The 20,500-nt window shown below is 51.8% G+C and overlaps 2 protein-coding genes across 3 annotated transcripts; both read right to left on the bottom strand.

The window, feature by feature from the left end:
* Positions 1 to 1,588: 1,588 nt before the first annotated feature.
* On the bottom strand, positions 1,589 to 16,409 carry NUTF2 (nuclear transport factor 2). Of its 2 annotated transcripts, none has more exons than XM_019979665.2 (5): positions 16,253 to 16,409; positions 5,696 to 5,823; positions 3,989 to 4,060; positions 3,806 to 3,904; positions 1,589 to 2,105 (listed from the first exon to the last, which is right to left on the bottom strand). In XM_019979665.2, the coding sequence occupies exons 2-5, from the start codon at positions 5,792 to 5,794 to the stop codon at positions 1,992 to 1,994; spliced, it is 384 nt and encodes a 127-aa protein (XP_019835224.1). In that variant the 5' UTR covers positions 5,795 to 5,823; positions 16,253 to 16,409; the 3' UTR covers positions 1,589 to 1,991. The 2 variants fall into 2 exon arrangements, with proteins under 2 accessions (XP_019835224.1, XP_070626910.1); XM_070770809.1 differs by lacking the exon at positions 16,253 to 16,409 and adding an exon at positions 15,714 to 15,733.
* A 2,346-nt stretch (positions 16,410 to 18,755) lies between these two features.
* Positions 18,756 to 20,376, bottom strand: THAP11 (THAP domain containing 11). Its single transcript, XM_019978973.2, has one exon. It carries the CDS (start codon positions 20,374 to 20,376, stop codon positions 19,471 to 19,473), a length of 906 nt encoding a protein of 301 aa, XP_019834532.2. The 3' UTR covers positions 18,756 to 19,470.
* Between the last annotated feature and the right edge of the window lie 124 nt (positions 20,377 to 20,500).

The raw sequence follows: 20,500 nt of genomic DNA, 5'->3' as shown, positions 1-20,500 counted from the left end.
ATAGCCTGCCAGGCTCCTCTGTCCATGGGATTTCCCAGGCAAGAATTCTGGAGTGGGTTGCCATTCCCTTCTCCAGGGGATCTTCTAGACCCAGGGATCAAACCTGTCTCCTGCATCTACCTGCATTGGCAGGCGGATTCTTTACCACTGAGCCACCTGGGAAGGTCTGAAGGGACCTGTTAATTCACGGACCCAGGAATTGCAAGGGCAGAGATGGTCTCACCACAAACATCACCTTGTTCCCTAATGTCTCCCAGCATCCCTCTGCATGACCTTGCACCATCAGGTAAAAAGAAAGAAACCATGGTTTACAAACACTTCTTTATTGCAGACATTTCAGGCACAGGTACATGGAAAAGCTGTATTGCAAATTTTATACAGGGTGGTTTAAGAGGCAGCAGGTTTCTACCTCTCCCCAACCTCTATCCCCCAAATACAGAGCAGCCAAGAAACTAGTCCCACTGAAACCTCCTGAGTATGCTGTTATTTCAAACAGCACACCATCCAGCCCAGTGCCCAGCATAGCTAGGCTACCAGTGGGGGTCTGAGGAAGTTCCTGGCTTCCATCCACAGTGCAGGAGGGAAGGGGGCTGTGCATAACAGGCAAAGCTGTGGTGCCCTCACCAATCCTAAAACCCCAAACAGGTAAACAGACCAAATCCTGGGTTTGGTTCTGGTCTGTGGTTGCTACCTTGCCATCAGTTTTACACCACCAGTCTCAGGGCTAAAGGGCTGGATTTGTATTGATACTAGGCAAAGTCTGTCCCCAAAACTAAGGAGGAGAAACTGCCCCAACAGCTGAGATTTCCTGGGATTTGAGGATAGTAGTGTGAGTTTGTGTTTGTGGTCAGGGAGGGAATAGGAGAAGGCCTAGAGATGCCTTGCAGAGGTCTCAGGCATGAGAAATCCTACAACCTGAATTCCCTCAAACTCAGAATGCTTTCAGTTTTAAATCTATACTCCAACCCAACTGGGCCTGGCTCTGGGCATTGGAGGCTGGCTGTTTGAGGCACTCCCGTTTTGGTAGTGACATCCGAAGCAGATGGTACAGGGTAAGAGCTGCCCTCTGCTTGTCCGGGGATTTACGGGGCATGCTGGATGTGATACTGACCTTTCTGTGGCTAGAACAAGGCCTTCGCCCTCAAATGCCTGCTCATACTTGGTCCTGCTGAGCCCTCAGTCCAGAGGGCCTGAACCTAATGGGCCATTTTTGCCAAGGCTTTTCAATCTTCGGTGGGATTCTGCATCATCTCACCTGTCATTAGAGCCCTGACGCTACCCAGTGTAGAGGTCACAGGAAATGTCAGGACTGACTGCCGAGGCTTCAAGGGACTCTTCCGTTCAGACCTGAGCTCTCCCTGTCTGCAGCTCACTTTTCCAAGGCCAGATGGAGGGAACACTATGCCCTACAGGGCTTCTAAGAGAAGCGAGTGCAGAGTGCTGCCTGAGCTCAGAGTGCTGCTTCGGTGTTTTCTCCTTGCAACAGGTATTGCTGAGTGGGCGTAGATGTGGGATGGTGAGACATGAGAGAGCCAATGAGGCAGGGTAGTTATGGATGCCCAGCCCACTATTCAACTAATTCAAACAATTTAAACTGTTAAGAAAATTTTCGTGGTTTTATTGTATCATGAGGCATTGAAACATCTGAACAAATCAATATCTGGGCGGTGAGGCAGCTGCTTTCTCCTTCACTTCTTTGGGTTACTAGAGCAACTTGTCAGTAGATTAAAAAAAAAAAAAAAAGACAACCTTTTGCATTACTTAAGTCTTTCCAAGGCATGCGCTGGTACAACACAAACTTCTCCTGTCAGATGCAACTAGTCTAGCATCCAAACATCATGCACAACACCTCGGTAGCAGCAGCGCACTGCGCCCACGCCCACCGCGGCCCTGCTCGTTTGTGAATGATATTTGGAGCATCTGGAGGAGTGTGAATAGTATCGGGAAGAGGAGGGAGGAGGAAACAGCATGAGTGCCTGGCTGGGAGGAGGTCAGCCAAAGTTGTGCAGGGCAAGCCTGAACATGTCATTGGTGCAAACCCAAGCATCATTGATGTTCTTTAATAGGAACATCTGGTGGAACCCCATGATGGGGTCTTCATCGGCCTGTGAAGAGAAAAAAATGGTTCAGTTAAGTTGGCCAAGGAACAGGAAGGGTGTTCAGTTGGAGGAGAATGCTGACTTTGCAATCAGGCCTTTCTATCTTGGACACAAATCCTAGGAGAGCCCAGGGTACTCGTGATTGTGAACTGACATAATGTATGTAACATTGAACTTGGCACAAAGGGGACTTGAGGTGGCAGCTCATACTATGTACACTCAAACTGCAGAACAACTCACCAGTTAGCTACAGCAATATAGCAGACCACATAGCGCCTCTGAGTTCATGTTTCTGGGCAAAAGTGACCAATCTGAAAGAGTTCTGTGGTGCTTATCATGTAACTCATGGTAGTCTAAAAACTAAACAGTCTTAGTGTCTGATTATGTTAGTTAGTCCACCCATGAGAAGATACTACTAATAATGACTTTGTACATGAGAAAAGGCTCAAAACCAAGCTCACACCAATTACAACTCTGCAGAGAGAAAAAAACTAATGCATCCCTATCAGGTAATCTGTTTCTTGTCATGTAACATATAATATTTGCAACAAAAAAAGGGTGAGAGACCTCCAGCCAAACTGCAGAACACCCAGATGAGGCCTAGTCGAGGTAGAAGCCTAACTAACCAGCTGTGTTTCTAACATCACTGTTTTTTCCAGGAATTATCATCAGCAAGGAGGCAAATCAGTCTTTTGGGGGTTGGACAGAAACACCAGAAAGAACTTGAAGCCAGGTGGAAGAGGCACTGCTTAATGACCCCAGCCTGGGAAAGTGTGCCCTGAGACCCCAGAAAAGACCTCCTCACTCCCAAGGCCTATCTGAGCACACTCTCTGGGCAGGGTATCTTGAACAGGCAGGAGAAACTGACAGGAAAAACCAGGCCAAAAGGCAGGTCCATCCAGGTCCAGTGGAGAGGCCTAGAGGGCCGCCCTTTCCCTCCACCCTTGTATTGGACTCAGGAAGCCCTGCCTAGCCTAGGGAGAAGGCATGTGGGTCTCATATTCTGGGGACCATGATGCCACATGCTCAGGAGGCTGGAACCTGGTTAAGGGGCAGCTTATCTGTCCTGCTTTGGGAAGGAGAGGCTTTTTGGAAATCTTCAGTCTGTTAGAGTATAACAAGTAGGAGTTCCTGGAAGGGGGGTGGGGTGTACGGGCAGAGGCACCAAAGGACCACAGGAAAGCTTTGAGGTTAACAGGTCTTGAGAAGTAGAACTAGAAATCCAAAGAGAAGCGGGAGTTCCCAGAATCTGCTTTGTTCAGCAGGTGGAAGAGCCAGCAGCCAGCTTGGAGAATAGTAGCATAGACTCCAGTTCAGGGTCAGCTGCCTGCAGAAGGCTCCCCTACAGCTTGGGGGCAGTACAAAGGCCCAGTGGCTGGGATCACAGCCCTATCCTGTTCCTGTACCTCACTGTCCCTTTTCCAAGGCTTTATACCAGTGCTCTCCAGTAGGACTTGTTGCAGTAACAGAAATGTTTTATGTTTGTGCTGTCCAATAGGCAGCCACGAATAACTCTGAGCACTTGAAATATGACTAATGCAACTGAGGAACTACATTTTAATTTTATTTCATTTTACTTCATGCAATTAAAAAATCACCCCGTGTGGCTGATGGCTAGAGTACTGAGCTGAAAAGCTCCAGGCATCACTTGTCTGGGTGTCCCTGAGGACCAGGACAGTGGTGCTGCAAGGCAGCAGCACCATTACCTTGAGCTGGCCCACAACCATGCTGATGATGCAGCTGTCTGGTGTGGGCTGATGGTCCTGCGCCGTGATGCTGTGCTGGATTTTCTGGAATGGAAGGCTCTGCAAGAGAAAAAATAGGTGGTGGGCTGTGGCCAGCAGGGTGGGGAAGGAGCTGCCTGCAGCCCAGACCTGGCCCTTACTTACAGACAATTTCTCCACAATGGCAGCTTTCCCCTGGAATTGCTGTCCTTCCCACGTAAGGCATGACGCATCAATCTGAAAACCAGGAAATCTGGGGTCAGAGCTTCAGAGCACAAGGAATATCGCTGAGGCCCTGAAAAGACCCCCAAAAGGGTCCTGCTTGGGGAACATGAGTCCATGTCTGTTTCCCTGTCTGTAAAGAAGGGAAAGGAGGGTAATTTCCAAACTTCAGATGATTAACAACTTTAATTACACCCCAGCATTGCAGAGCCCAAGCTCTGAAAGACTATGTAAGAAAACACAAACTTATTAATAAGTAAGCTCAACTCCCACTTTTTATCCAAAAAGTTGTATGGCCTTTGATATGGATGAGCTCCAGGCTGGCCATATGTGGCCAAGACTCAAGTCAAAAACCATCCTGTTGTTTGGTTGGTCAGCACCAGTCCCAGAATAATCATCAGAAATAACTTGGAACAAAAAAAAGAACGAACGAACTAGGAAACATCTATGTTCAACACCATCTCTAGAGCCCAGAGTCAGTTCCACAGAGGCCCTTCCCATGGGGTCAGGGAGGGGTGGAGGCTGACAAGGCCTCTCCTGGGACCCTCCCAACCATCAACATGTAACCCACAGCTTCACTGCCTCCCCACCCCATCTTTCCTACCAGAGCCTCCTGGGCCAGAGCTCAAAAGTGCCTCTGCTACTCAGCAGCTCTGACATTAGGCAAACTAGTTTTTTATCCACCTCCCCCCCCCACCCAATCTGTTTCCTGATGTTTAAAGGGAAAACGTGATGAGCTTCCATAAAACGACATACATAAAGTACTCCTTAAAGACGTTGCTAACTCTTCTCTGGGTCAGACCTGCTTTAATTGATTTCAAAAGCAACAAGAAAGAAGTGCCAAAGATCCCAGTCAGGCCAGTTTGAGTTTTTAAAACCCTCTACCTGTGATAATGACAATCAATTACCTGGGCCGGATGTGGCCTTCCACCGCTAAGATCCCTTTCTTTTCTTCAAAATGTCTGAACTGGCCCTGACTTTTTGAGGGAGACAGAGGAGTTTGCCCACAGCCCATCAAGCTGCAAGGCTGTGCGTGATGACTCCTATCACTTCTATCCTGGGCAGACCTGCTAGGCGTGGCTTGATCAATCACATTTCTGTCTTGGGCAGGGTCAAATACAAGTAAATTTTGGTATATATGAACATCATTAACATAGCAGTAAAAAATGCCTACACAGAAGGAGTACTCAAGAAACACCCGTCTCCCATGAGCTTTCAGGGGCTTTTAGCTCTTCAAAGGACACTGGACCTGGGGCCTCCAGAAGCCATCTGAGGTGCACTGATGATTCTTACAGCTGCTGCCTCCAGGGGGCACCAGAAGCCCTAGCCTCTGTCCACCGGTGCTGGTCTGGACCAGAGGCACTCACAGGACCATGGAAGGGCGAGCCCAGAAAGTGCTGCCTATGGTACCACTCATGTAGATCCACTAGATTACCTAAGAATCTCACTCATGCAGAAGATGACAGAAAGGTCCATGTGGCCTGGGGAGCTGGGCTAGGCCTTAAGCCCCCTACCCCGTGAAGAGTAGCTCAGATAAAAGGGCTCAGCCAATCCAGTGAGGGGTGCCAGAACTTGTGAATTGGAGGCACGGGCCCCACATCTGAATTGATCCCCTGGAATCCCGTTTTGGTGCTAGAGCAGAAGACTTACATAAATTGCGCCTAGTTGAGTTCTGTCATTATCAAATAACTGGTAGTAATGTTGAATGAAGCTGGATCCAATCTGCTCCCAAATTGGCTTGTCTCCCATTCTGGAGCGTCACCCGGCCTCGTTGAGACCTGTAAGTCCAGCAAGACAGGAAGGGAAGCGTTGGTACCGTGGAAGCAGCAGGTAGCCAGTCAGTCTCTTCACTGACCCCCACCCCTCCCAGACCTCCTTGAGCAGGCAGTGCTCTGCTGAGGTCTGTGCTCCTGGAGAACACGGAGAGGACCCAGGGAACTGATAAGCAATCCCTCAATACAGACAAGTGCAGGGAGCCCAGAGATGGACAACTCAGACCCTCCTGGTGTCAGGATCATAGAGAAGGATGGGTCCTGAAGGGGGAGCCCGGATGAAGGAAAGTCAGAGCAAGTACTACAGAGGATGAGCTAAGCACTCTCCCCTTTTCATTTAATCCTCTCAACAACCTGCACAGCCAGTTACTGCTATTCTTCCCACTTTGCAGGTCAGGAACTACTGATGTCTGAGTCAAGTGTCTTCGACTGCAGCACTCAGGCCCTTAACATTACCCCAGGGCCTTACTGGCAGGTAGAAGACCCGGTCAGAGTGGGGAGAAATGGTTCCTCAAGGTCCCACTTGAGGAACAAAGACAGCAAGTGACCCTCCCTCACTTTGTCTTAAGGGGGAAGTTTATTTCTTTGAGGCCACATGACATCATTTCATCACCGAGAGGGGTTACATCTACCAACTGCAGAGCTGGGACCATGAGTTCAGAGGATCACAGACGACAACAGAAATGCTGGGAAGGCAAAGGAAGGTTGGGAGGGGAAAATGAGTCATGTCTCTACACCCCATCCCAGCACTGGCTCCCTCAGAAGGGCTGCCCCTCTCTGGTCTCTGAGCAAGAGGGGAGCCGTACCCCCTCCAACCCACCCTGCTACAGATATCAGGGATCCAAGGCTGCTAGATGAAAAATCCAAGCCCCAGACGAAAGAGCCGCTCAGGCTTTGGTAGGCTCCTCCTGAGTAGAGTGGAGCGCATCTCACTGCAGGACCCACAACAGCAGACCTCTGTTGTTCTATAGCTGTTTCTGACTGCACAGGAACCCACCCACTCTCTCCTAATAACAGGACTCTGAACCAAAGCTGTAAGGAGGTGGGTTTGATCTCGGCAGACAACCACTGGTAGTGGTGGGATCTGATGCAAGTCACTGCCATCCTGAGGGCCTCAGCCCTCTTCTCTATAAGGGGGTGAAACCCTGCTGTTGCCAGTGGGGTCTCACTAAGGGAACCTAGTAAAGCTCTTGACTCAGCTTGGTTAGTGCTGGTTTGCTCTGGTCCCTATGGCCTCACCCTAGGCCAGAGGAACCAGAGGAAGGACAGTGGAAGTGGGTAGTAGCTTATGCCCAATTCAGCCAATCTCCCAGCCTGTGACCAACGCTCCAGCCAATGAGGGGCCAGGAAGCTGAGCCAGCTTTATTTTAGGTTCCCTAGGAGGTGGTGGCACTAAAAATAGCAGCACGGTGCTGGGATGACTAAATGTCCAGGAAAGTCTAAAAGAAGCACAGGAGAAAGCTTGGGCCCAGCGGCGCCTGCCTGGGACAAGGAGTGTCCCAGCTTGCTCTCTGCCAAGAAACAGAACAAGTGGGAAAAACACAGGATACGCAGCTGCTCTCAGCTGCTCTGTCTTGGTCACATTTTCAAGGGGTGAGACTGTGACAGCACCACATGCAAACTCGGGTCACTGGAGGCACAAGAGCCTGGCATTGCGCATCTCTGCCCCTTCCACCAGATGACTCACCCATCGCAGCCCAACCCCACCACATCACACTCCCAAGGTGCCCTGCTGAGCCCCCCCAAGACTTCTGGGGCAGGGAGGAATGAACTAGGGCCATCTTGCCCTCTGTTCTCAGCAGCCCTTAGAGAAGGTCTTAAAGGAGTGTGCCAGTCAGGAGAAACATGAGCATGTGCCTGGGGACACAAGAGATAAGGGCAGGAAACCGGGAAGCGGGAGATGGAGGGTGAGGGGAAATAAGACTAGAAGCTATCCAAAGAAAAGTGGCGCCATATGGTGGGACACTGAGGTGAAGGAAGTGAGGTGTTTTTTCCTTTCTCAACATTGTTCTTAATGGTGTGATAAGTTTCTAACACAAAAACGACTTGGCAGAAGCAGAGGTGGAGTAAAGAGGTAGGAGGGATAAAGGGACAGAAGAGCCCTTTGGCCGGGTGGAGGGGGCAGGGCAAAGGGAGCTCTCCTGAGGGACAGGACTATTCACAAAGGGTGAGCAGGAACCTTCAAAGCTATGTGGATTGAAGACTTTGCTTTAGCAATGTCAAGTGGTGCCTCTGAAGCTCACAGCAACCTTGTTCAAGGCTTGCTTGACCCTGATGTGTTCACCTCTGTGTAGTAATCATGCGGTTGATTTCACCGTCAGCCCACTTTACAGGTGGAAAAACCAAGGTTCAGCCTGTGGCCCCAACTTGCCCAGCACATCAGTGCTGATCCTGAGTTCTCTGGTTAAGGTCACTGCTTATTTTCTGCTAATTTTGCGTCCTTGAGTTCTAAGCCACAAGGCTGGCCATGTCCCTCCCCTACAAACCCCTCATCCTTGGGTTCAAGGTCAAACACCTGAAGGCCCACAGGTGGCTATCCACACCTATCCCTAACTCCTCAGCCATTCTCTCCCGCCTCAATCCAGCACCACAGCTAAACACACCGGAACTTCAGAGTTTGCTCCCGGGGTTTTTGCACAGGTGAGTCCTCCCGCTGGGATGCCTGCCCTCCCCTCACGTCACCATTCAGATGCCTCCCATCTGGGTCTTCCTTTGCAGACTCAACTGTTGACCTCCAACACCACGTGCAAGCCTGGATCGGCATACCCAGGGCCCACTCCACTGTGGCTCTGGGCTGTGAGCGTTCCCATTTGGTTCTTGCCACATCCCATCCCACCCCCTCAATCTCCCAGCACAGAGTCCAGTAAACTATGGGACTTCCAGTTTCTGACTCCACATCTTCCACAAAGCTTTCACCCTGTAGTTGGGAGGTGGTATTCTTGAGCCTAGAAAAAGCAGCAGGGTGTGGGGGCCACCTCCCATCCCCATGGGACACAGAGGAGGGGTGGCTGGACTGGGGGTTCCCCAGGATGGCCAGACAGCCCCGGCCTTGCTTCTAATATATTTACTGTGGAAAGAATAGCCTGGAAAGAAACACAATGCAAGGCTGATGGGCAGCCTCGCGTGAGACTGCGGACTGACCTTCATGACAGCTTCTCCTACAGCTCTTCAGAGAGGGCCGCTGACCACCGCCTCCTGCTTCACTCAGGCTGACTGAGGCCAGGCTCCTCGAGGAGCAGAAATGATCTCGGTGACCTCTCACCCACTGAGTATCAGCCTTCACTGACCCTTAGGTCTCTGTGGGTGCAAAGACTCTCTAAGAATGTCTCATACACTGTGGCCCGCTCCCAATCAATCCACACAGAGGCAGAGATGCCCCAGTCTTGTCACTGACTTCAAGTAGTTCATAGTCCCTGAGGCTGTCATACACATCAGGTTAAAAGCTCTGGCCCAGGGGATCCCACTGGGTAACAGAAAAAAAAAAAAAACCGTTCATTTTGCTCCTCAAATTCTGGGTCAGAGTTTCCAGTATTTTGAAACTCGAAACAGTAGTGTCCAGCTGATGTCTCGTTTTCACTAATGCGTATTCAGTGTAGAAATGTGCTCATGGCTTTACATGCATTTTGTTCTAACACCCTGTGAGTCAACTCCAATGTTAGAGATGAGCAAAACAAGGCCCAGCAAGGTCAGCTAAATTTGCTCAAGGTCACGAGCCTAATAAATGGTGGAACTGGATGGAACCAGGCTTAGTGGGCTCCAGGACCAAGACTTCCAGTGACAACTGGTCTGGAGATAAAAACGAATGACACGTAGGGCTAAAGCCCTGATCTCTAACCTTGGCTTTTTATGAAAGGGGCAAGACAGGCTTGAACCAGGGCTTCTGCCTCCAAACAAAGGCACCAGGCAGACTGCCACACTAAACAATGGATGTTTTCATGGGGGATGATCTCACGCTTTTCCTAAACCTTCAAAGTCACAACCCCATTCCACCATCTCAGCGAAGCAGAGATAAATGTGGGCCTAGCTGGATCTAGGGCACGACTGGGGTCAGAAGAGTGACGAGAAAGAGGAAGAGGACATTCATTACTAACTCCACACTTTCAAACAGAAGGATGTTCATGTTGGATGGCCTATCACTGAGGCCCACAGGGAACACCAGATGTGTGATCTATGTTCTTATCTGTGATCTTATAATGTGATCCTTGAACTCATACCAACTCAGCACTACGACCTTCATACCTACTGTCTGCTAGGTCTCAAGGGCCCTGAAGCAGAGGCTGGGAAGGATTCCGACAGGTAGAACTGACAGACAACTTTGGCTTAAACCCAGAGCACAGGCGTGGACTAGACAGAGGGAACGTTGTGGACTACAACCAGAGGGGAAGACACTGATCTGAAGAGTAGTGTGTATCCTGTGCAGCAGCCTTCCCATTCTCCACTGACAAAATCTCAACCATTTATCCTGCCTTCAAGGTCCAGGGTAACCTGGCCTCCCAGCTATCCAACCTCATCTCTGGCCACCCACTCCTCCCCATCCTCTGCAGCCACTCTGGGCATTTTCCTATTTCTGGAACATCTTGAGCCTGTTCTCACTGGAGGGTTCTGCAACTGTTGATCCTTCTGCTTGGATCATCCTTCCTCCCAGATGTATCCAGATCCTCCTTCATGTGTCTAGCTCCTCGTCACATGTGTGTCCACTCAAAGGTCACCTCCTCATAGACACCTTCCCTGACCATTCAGTCTCAAGTGGCCTCCCGGGTACTCATTTCATCATCCTGCTTCATCTTCTTAGCACTTGTCACTGCATGAGATTATCACATTTACATATATGTTAGTGGTCCCTCTCCCTGACTGGGGTACCCCTGTCCCTGTCTGCAAGGTGCCTCACCTAGGCCCTCTTCTCTGGAGAAGTGTGTTCTGGGAAAACCCTGTTCAATTTAAGTGGCCAGGTGACCCACTTCACCTCCACCCACACCTTCTGTCCAATTTGTCAGGAAACAATCCTTTGCCTTCCACCCAGCCATCTGTCTGAGGTGTGTGTTAGTGGTGCTTGGCCCCTCCCTCCCACCCCAATTCCCAAGGTTCTGATCACCTGAGGGACAACTGTGGCTGAAGAGGAGGCACAGGACCACGCCATCAAAGGCCTGGCCGCTAGTCTGCTCCTCCTCTCCCACATGGCAGGACCCTCAGACCCTGTCTTCATCAGTAATTATGAGGATGTTCGGGGTAATCAACTGCGGATATAAAGCAGGACTCAGCTGGCAGGTACGAGGTGAACACTGGGTCAAGAGCTGGGAAGGAGGGTTATCTCAGCCTCCTATAGGACACCACACGAAGGAACAGCCTTGACCCAGGACTGGCAACAGCCTCGTTCACCACTCACTCGCCTGCAGTTGGGAGAGACAGCAGCCAAAGTCCGCTGCCCAGGACAGAACCCTTTCCCGGGGCAGACCCCTGAGGTCTAGGTGCCCCCAGCACACTAAGGGCCTTCTCCTCTTCTACTTGGAGAGGGCTCCAGAGGCGTCAGGTTGCCCTGGTTGGCCCAGAAGCTGAATCCTGAGACCTGCATTCTAGTCCCTCTGCTCTGCCCATACTCAGTTCCTGAGTAGCCCCCTTTCTGAGGTGGTTCAGGGATCTCTGGGGCCCTGGCCTAGACAGTTCCCATCCATGAACTTGATATTTCGTGTACCATCAGTCAAAGCCCTGTAAACCAAACAGTTATTACATACACGTCTTCTCTCATTCCAGCCTCTCAGTTCTGTAAAGCTAGTATGATTACTGCAACTTTGTAGATGAAACCAAGACTCTTGAGAGGCTAAGAATTCAAGACCACGCAAGGCCACTGGGGCATAGCCGGCATGAAAATGTCTACAAAATTGGCCTGGACTGGAATAGTTGAGAGCCCATGTCAAGTAGCAAGAAGCGTAGATGGAAAAACGAAGAATGGAGCCCAGGCTTTTTCTTCCCCTTTGAAATTGGCAAGCTCTAAGCCCGTCAGAAGGGAAACCCTTTAAGTGCATGCTCAGCCTGTCACAGCAGGTGTACAACCTGCAAATGAGACCGTGTATTGACCTGGGCCTGAACCACCTCTGCAAGTGGAACCAATATCTCTATACAGATGTCCTTCCAGGGGGCTGCAGTTTCTGCCCTGGAGAGACCCAGTGGCTCTGACGGAGTACCTGAGGCTTTAGGAAACAAACATTTCTGAATCCCCTGTTTACTGAGGCAAACAACCCTCAGTTCCCAGGTTCCTTGGACGCATCTCTCTCATGAGAGGAGGTTCTCCTTCGCAGGGTAGACCCTTCTCCAGCCTGAGTGCTTAAGGAGTTGGCATATAGCAGGTACCAGCAATAAATAAAGGCCCAGGGTAGTGACAAGGACCAACCCCAGTCCTCTTGTGTCCCTCTTCCCTGGCCACCTTCCTGAGTCACAGTCAGACCTGAACAAATGATTCCTACCAGGAAGACACATTTCTGCTGACAGAGTGAGGATGGAGATGGTGCCACCCAGACCTGGTGGTACGGGTGCTGACCAGCAGCGTCGGTCACTGCTGGAGCCACTGCAGGGATAACCCGCACGCTAGCACCTCCCTCAGGAAGAATCTTCAGGAACTCCTGCCATATGTGGTCAAAGCAAGAAATCACAAAATCTCAAAATTGGGGAAGGCGTTGTTGCTCAGTTGCTAACTGGTGTCTGACTCTTTGCGACCCCATGGACCGCAGCACACCAGGCTCCCCTGTTCTTCACCATCTCCAGGAGTGTACTCAAATTCACGTCTTTGAGTCTGTGATGCTGTTTAACCATCTCATCCTCTGCCGTTCCCTTCTCTTTCTGCCCTCAATCTTTCCCAGCATCAGGGTCTTTTCCAATGAGTTGGCTCTTCACATCAGGTGGCCAAAGTACTGGAGCTTCAGCTTCAGCAAAGTCCTTCGAATGAATATTTAGGGTTGATTTCCTTTAGGACTGACTGGTTTGATCTCCTAGTAGGCCAAAGGACTCTCAAGTCTTCTGCAATACCACGCAAACCCAACCCCTCACATACAAACATTCTCATGGCCCATCAGAAAAAAAAAATACTAACTTTAAAAACAGGCCCATCAGGAGGTTCAGCTCAAGCTGTCCACAGAAATCCTGCCTAAGATTCAATGTCCACCCTGTGGAGAACTTTTTGGATTCACTCCCCAGTCTCCAAAAGTACTACTCCCTTTCACTTCTGGGGACGGCGCCTGTTTCACTCTGAAAAGATGTCCTGATAGGTATCATTCCAAGAGCACTGGGCACTTGAATAAGTGACCTGAAAGGTCTCAGTCAAAGAGGTAGAAGGCACCAAGCCAGGTTCAGGCAGGGAAGGAGGTCATGGACCACAAAATGCTGGTTAGATTCTCAGGTACTGGGAGAACACCCAGCAGAGACCTCTGAGAGACGAGGAGCTGGTGACAGAAGATCTATCTAGACTCAATAGCAACAGCAATTTGGAGTGGTGACGGCCAAGTTGCTCAAGGGATCCCAGACCTTCCTGGGCCCAGCATCCTGAGGGATACCTTGCTCCATGGTTTCTTCAGGCCCTGGAAAGGAGAGTGGGCACACTAACAGCCTTTACTCTTCGGTAACAGCCTCTACTCTGTCACTCAGAAGCCCCCCTCACCCCAACCTTTTGCAAAGGGCCAAGAGTCCCTTGTGGGTCTCTTCAACTTAGACCTCAATACATAATAGCAACATTCTGTCTCCCTGACTACTGTGACCTCCTTTCCCAGCACTGGGACTTGGTAGGAACTCATTACTCTACCTCCAGCTTCTGCCCAGAGCCTGACATACAGAAAAGGGCCACAAGAATGGTGGCTGAGTAAAATGCATCATTGGTGAGACAAGAGAAAAAAATAATTCAAGCAAGATACTAATGCCTCAGTAAAGGGATTCTAGAATTTTTTGATATAAGGTGCCTTCCAATCCTAAAATTTGAGCATTCTTTTACATAAATCATTATTTCCATCCCAACCCACCAGTTGGAAAGTCAGAATAAAGTGAAATGTGACTCAGAGAGGTGAGTTCCATGTCACCAAGGGACATAGTTTTGAGCTGGTTGAGAACCCAGTCTCCTCACAGCCTGACCCTTTATTACGCAGCCATATCCTGACTGTCCCAGGCCAGGCCCCACCACCCAAGTCAGCGTTACAAGACTAGAGAGGGTGCATACTGATTGTGGACAACCTCGGTGTTCTCCTCTTATCTCTGAGCTCTGAGATGCAGACAGCTTGCCAAATTCCAGAAAGGTCAAGGACTTATGGGGGTCAGGATGCGTAGCAATGGCCACATGATTGACCCCAGACACAGAAGTTATACGGAACTTAAGGTGTGGAATGAGAAGGAGGGACCTGAATCCCTCCCCCTCCCAGGTAACCTATGAGAAAGAACAACAGCATTTTGACCTCAAAGAAAACCCTTGTGATCAAGTCACCTAGGGCTTTGGAATCTGTGAACTAATCCATAGCCATAAAGCCTAACTCACCTGACACCGGTGTCCTAGAAAGAAGCAACCCAGACAATCTCAAGATCTTGAAACAACTGCTTATGGCACGAAGACATCCAATCACACTGACCCTACGTGTGTCCTGGGGGTAGTCCCTCCTTGTTGCCCACCTCCATGAGCAAACCAGGCCTCTCCTGAGCCTGTTGAATGAACCTGACTAGTTCACGCTCGTAGGCTAGGATGTGAACTAGGAGAAAGAGAAAGACAAGGAGAAAGCAGGCCTGGTGAGGAGATCTAGACAGATCCTTGCCTATCCTTCTTAACCTTAACAGCGGGGACTTAAAATGCAACTGCAAGAAAAATTCCAAGGCTTGAGTTCAGTGACCAGAAAAATACTACCTGGGGAAATATTCAAGAAAAGGAAAAATAAAAAAATTTCCAAGGGTGGTGCATCATGGGCTTAACTCAACTCTCCTAAGAGACCTGCCTGCTGCTGAGGCCAGGTGTGCAAAGACTTGGCTGCTTCTTTAGTACCTGGGAGAACTGTGGCTCATTAGCTGCATTGGGTCAGAAAATTCAAGGCTTGACAAACTGTCTTTTCCCCATATCCCATGGTCTTCTCTGGACTTGTCCCTTAATTTATCATCACTCAGTCAGGAAGGGCCTTCCCAAAACCAGCCTGAGGACCGCTCTATGGCTAGCTACTCCCCTTCCTCCAGAACTCAATGGAGACCCGGTGCCTTCATTAAAGGCAATTTCCCAAGGCCCAACCAGCTTTCTGCCTATTCAGAGGTCGCTCTGAATGTTGGATGAATGAGCAAGCAAGAGAGGGAAGCCTGACTTTCTGCAGTCTCCAGCCCTAGTTCTGCCACCCAGGCTTCAAAGGGCCTCACAGCCCAAAAGTGCCCCTCCCCCAATGTCGCTTGCAGCCCAGCCTCGTTTGGCATTAGGCTCACCGACCTCACACCTGGATTGTGCCTTCCCCTCCATCAAACCCCACCTTATTGTTACCACCCTCATGGAATCATCCTCCTCTATGAAGAAGGGCAGACGACTCTGGGAGCAGCAGATGGGAGGATTAGGCTGTACTGAAGATATCTAACAATGTGTTGGAGGCTCACATATTCAGCTTCACCTCCTTGGCTTCCTCCCTCCCTCCCTCCACTAACACAGCCGGCCAACCCACCCACGACTGAGGTCTGGTCACTGATAGAAAGAAGGGCGGGGGCTGAGCCTACGAGTCCGGAGCCGCCTCGTCTCCTCAGGCCAGATTCTCCAAGGCTGCTGGGGGTTAAGTCCCATGTGGAACCCCCTCCCGCGGCAGATTCCTTGACCCTGCCCTCCACGCAGAAGAACCTACGCATGAGTTCCGGAGTGGGAGATAGGTTTCGTGCACTCTCAGCCGGCAAAAAAGCAAGTGAGCGCTCACCTACATCCTAGCCGAGCCGTGGTTCAGAACCGGAGGAGGGTAGGGTTGCTGCACGCGGGCGCCCTTACCCAATGCTGACTCCGGAACGGGCTGGGTGGCGTCTACCCATCCCCGAATCCTTGGCGGGCTGGCGGCAGGACGTGGGGATGGGGTCCGCCCGCTAGCCTGCCTGCAGTTTGCGGGACTCGGGCAGGCCTGGCTAGGCCAGACGGGGCGGGGCCCGGAGCGCCCCATCTGGGTGGTCCAGACCAGAGAAAAAGGCCTGGCTTCGGAGCGGTCCAGTGTGCCTGCCACCTGCACGGTACGCCCGAAATAGGTTCCTGGCTTCCTCTGCGTTCCCCCGGCCGCCGCCTCAGAGGACCGGCGGGAGGCGGAGCCGCGCGCGACACATGGCCCCGGCCCCGCGCGGCTTTGGGGCCGCCGGGGGGGGGGGGGTAGGGGAGGGGCCGCCCGGGGACTTGCAGCAGAAGCTCCAGGCGACCCGGAGCACAGCTCCTGCGGCCCAGCCCCAGCCCCGGCGCGCTAGCCCCGACACTCACCCGAGGGGCTGGCACGATGGCGGCAACAGCGGCGGCAACCCAGCGCGGTCTGCGACCGACTGTCCCTTCCCCCCTGCCTTCCCTTGCCACCCCGCTGCACTCTGGGAAACGCAGTCCTCCTCGTGCTCTTTTCTGGTATAGGTGCGCTGGGAGAAAACTACCATTCCCGACGTCCTATTCGCCGAGGCCCAGACACGGCCCGCAGCGCGGGAGGTGAGGCTAAGTTAGGGAGGGAGGCCGCCGGGGCGAGCCCCTGAGAATTGTGGTCTAGCGGAAGCCTCTGGAACACCCGAGCTTGGCGCCAGGCTGGGGTCAGGCCTCGGTTGTCGCCAAGTCCCAGCTGGTCCGGCCCCGCCCAGCTTTCGCGGCCTTTCGGTGTTGGCCCCGCCTCCGTGGGAGCTCGGCCTGTTCTCAAACTGGCCTAGCCGCCCCTCCCTGGGCCCCTGAGCTGTTTCCGCTCGCAAACCCCCCTCCCCTTTGGTGCTGTGGCCGCCCCTGCGGCTCTTCCGAGTGGGGCTCCAAGGCTACCCGGGGCGGAACCCACAGCTTCTGTTGTCCCAACATTCTTGCGCCCTATCGGGTGCAAGTTGGACCCAAAGCTGGTTTCAAGCAAGCGAGGCTTTCCTGGGCTGGAAACAAGCTTACTCTTAGATTTCTGCAGTTAGGGTGTACAAAGCATTCTCACAAGTTTTTTGTTGTTGGGTTTTGCATCAGGCAGGGCAGCTAAGAATCTTGGTTTTATTAATGAAAAAAGATAAACAACTGGTGCGCCCAAACCTTCCCCGTGATTTAAGCGATTAAATTGTCCATAATCTCCCTCCCGCCCATTACTCTTTTCTTTCAAAGCCCATTTTCGTTGTCGTTTCCTGGGTAACACAAACATTTGAAGTAACGTGTGTCTCGGTCAGGCCTGCTGGGATTCTGCAGCTAAGCCAGGGGACCACAGGTTAAGTTTATAGAGACAAGGTTTCTCCTAGTCAGAGATGGCTCAGTACTCCTGTTCGTCCAGAAATTTTATACCTTTACAGATCCTCACCATCACCCCCACCCCTCCACCTGGGGATGGCTGGTAAGACCAGACCAGGCTTCTGTTCATTAAATCCCAGATCTGTATTATTTTGCCTGACTAGATTCTTCTCTTATTACTCAGTCCGGGAGACTGCATTGCCCTGCTTGTGGTGTATCTAGGGCCTCCCTTGCTCTGAGCTGTTCTCCTCCCTTCTAGAAGATAAAACACCCCAGAGACTGTGTGCTCATCATATCCAGACACTAGCGAATCCTGACCAGTTTGGCTCTTCTCACTCTGTCCTGGGAGTGCCGCTGAGAGGTTCAAGAGACCCAAAGTTGAAAGTCTTAAATCCCTTCAGCAAACAGGAGCTAAATGATACACTAAGGAGCATGGCTGGAGCCTGGGAAAATCCTCACTCCTAATGAAGGCGGGTGGGGACAGCGGAGTGAGTGACCCAACACCTGCCCATAAAGGGCTACAGTCCCTGCTGGCCTGGAAGGGTACTACTGTGCTTCCACCACCTTATGACCAGCCAGACCTAACCCCAGGAAGGGAGACATACAGTCCTTTCCCCAACTAGGCACCTGCACAACCTATCTCCCACTTCTCCTCCCCAACAGACACTTGTCAATGCCAAGGGGTCAGAAGGACAGCAGAGACTGGAGGGATATTTTAGAGTCATTCTAGTTCGAAACTACAGGGAAAGCCCCCAGGTAAGTGGCTTTTTCCATAAGTAACAGAGAAAAGAATCATGTTTTATGGAGCCCAGTAAGTATCATTTGTGCCCCAATACCCATGTTAAACACTGCTAGCTTTAAAGGCATTTGTTGCCAGCTTTCGGCTAAATGACTTGGAACCACAGATAAAAATGTCACCTTGTCACTACAACATCCAGTCTAAATAAAGATGCTAACAGCGAAGAAAATGAGTCAAGAGATGACAGATCCCAACTCATCCTTAAATTCCTCTGAGGATCCACCTCCTTCACAATGAAAGTGCACCAAGTTCAAAGGTATCCGTATTCCTTGTAAGAACCCATGGCTGGCTCCAGCTGTGGTCTTCACTGATGTAAGTAACTGTATGCCCATGTGTGCCAGACACTGTACTAGGCCTAAGGGAGAATAGTGAGCAAAATTCAATTCCAGCTGAAAATTCTTAAGGAATTCAAAACCCCCAGGAAGTGCCACAATTCAGCTTAGTTCTCAGTTGATTCTTCCCCCAGTTGAAAGCACACAGGGAGCTAACCCATGGGCAAACCAGGACCATTTGGTGCAATTTCCAAACTCTTCAGTATGCGTTGGAACTCTGAGAAGACCTTATGAGGGTTAGAGCCCCTTTATGGAGAAACCTGGTCACTGAAGCATCTCTACTCCCAGGGTCAGCCTGTCCTCGAGACCAAGGCGGAGAAGGGGGAGGCCTATCAGGAAGTCCATCTGCCCACGTTTCAAGGATCCTGAGCTGAGTCCTTATAAAAATAAAATGGCGAGACCCAAATAAAAACCTTATTTTCTGTTTAATTCGTTTTGCCAAACAAACACAGTGAAAACTTTAGTCTGACTAATTGTACAGAAAATAGAATTTGTAACCAGTAGCAAACATAACAGGATAGACCTAAGTCCCTGGCAGGCTGGATTTCCATCAACAGGTCACCTAGATCCCCTTGTAGATGGCCTCCTGGGAGGGAAGTCCTAGGAAGCTGAGGCACAGATCTGCCAGTCCCCATCAGAATCACAGGCTGCACCTGGGAAGGAAAAGCACAAAAAAGTAGAACTGATGTTACTTGGATCTCTTATCACTACACACACAACAATTGTCTCTGATTGCCAGCCAAACTCAAGGTGTTGTCTTCCCAAAGCCATAGTCCTCCAGCATCCCACCTGCATCCCTATGGGATAAGTTTCAAGTTCAGTGGTTCTGAAGCCTCTGCTTAACCAGAACCTGCAATATAAACTTGGGGTTAGGGAGTGAAGGTGTGGATGGGTAGACAAAGTCATAACCGCTGGTGTCCCTAGTGCAGTCTCAGACTTCAGGACGTTGCTTCAGGAGGAAATGAGAGGGTACTAGGTCACCAGCAAAAGAGTCCAGCTGCCCTAAGCCTCAGTACTGTCAAACAGTGCCCCAGGAGTATGAGGGAGTTCAACAACGGTGGCCTCAGGTCCCTCTAAGCTGGCAGGGATCTGGGAGTCCGGAGGGCCAAAAAGGGACTCGTTTACATTCCGTGCTTCTTGCGGATGACAGCCATGGCCAGCAGCCGATCCTTCTCGCGAAGTTCTTCGCGGAGCTTGGCCTCGGTGAGACGCAGGTGACGGATGCTGCCCTTCATCTCTTTCATCTTCACTTCCATTAGCGCCAGGATGTCCCGCTGCTCGTTCAGCTTGCGCAAGAGCTCCTCCTCCGTGGTGCCTGACGACAACGAGTACGAGTGGTCGGAGCCAGTATCAGGGAAGCCCTCTTCGCCCACCACCACCAACTGTGGGCCCATGGGGCACTCGGCGGCCTCCAGCCCTGCTGTAGCAGCCTCTAGCTCCGACGCAGCGGCGGCGGCGGCTGCGCCCTCTGCGGCCGCGAACTCCACTTGCACCGTCAGGTCGATGGGCTTAACGTCTTCTCCCGTGGGAGTGGTGGGCACCGGCGGCACGGTTCCTGGAGCCTGGCTGCTGTCTACAGCGGCCTGAAGGGTGAGGAGCACAGCCGCAGAAGCAGATACCAGGTTAGGCTGCAGCTGAGTGGTCTGGGCAGTGGAAGCGGACGGCGACGGCTGCTGCTGCTGCTGTTGCTGTTGCTGCTGTTGCTGCTGCTGCTGCTGCCTGCGGCGGGCGGCTGCGGCCCCCGCGGGTCTGCGTGCTACTTTGCGCTCGTTTACGCCGCGCAGTGGGAAGATGGTGGGGACTCGCACAGTGTAGGTTTTGCGGCCGCCCTGGAAGTGAACGCTGCAGAGACGGTGGCCCGTGGTGGGCTGGAAGGTGGAGAAGCACCCGCTGACGCCGGCACGGGACACATTCTTGAGCCAGAGGCGCCGCAGCTCAGCGTCCTTGGGAAACGTGTAGAAGTGCAACGCCTTGTCCCGGTGCGAGTTGTTGTAGCAGCCCGGCACGCAGCACGTAAATCCAGGCATGGCTGCGCCGCGCGGCCCGACCCGGCCCACCGGCCTCCTGCGCTTTTCGACGGTCGGGTCTGTCTGCCGCCGCCCGCCCCTCGACGGGCGGCGCCGCGCGAGGCCTTGGGCGGCCTCCCACTAC

The sequence above is a fragment of the Bos indicus genome, chromosome 18 (genome assembly GCF_029378745.1).
Source record: "Bos indicus isolate NIAB-ARS_2022 breed Sahiwal x Tharparkar chromosome 18, NIAB-ARS_B.indTharparkar_mat_pri_1.0, whole genome shotgun sequence".
Taxonomy (NCBI): Eukaryota; Metazoa; Chordata; class Mammalia; order Artiodactyla; family Bovidae; genus Bos; species Bos indicus.
This window is presented reverse-complemented; position numbering and strand designations above follow the sequence as displayed.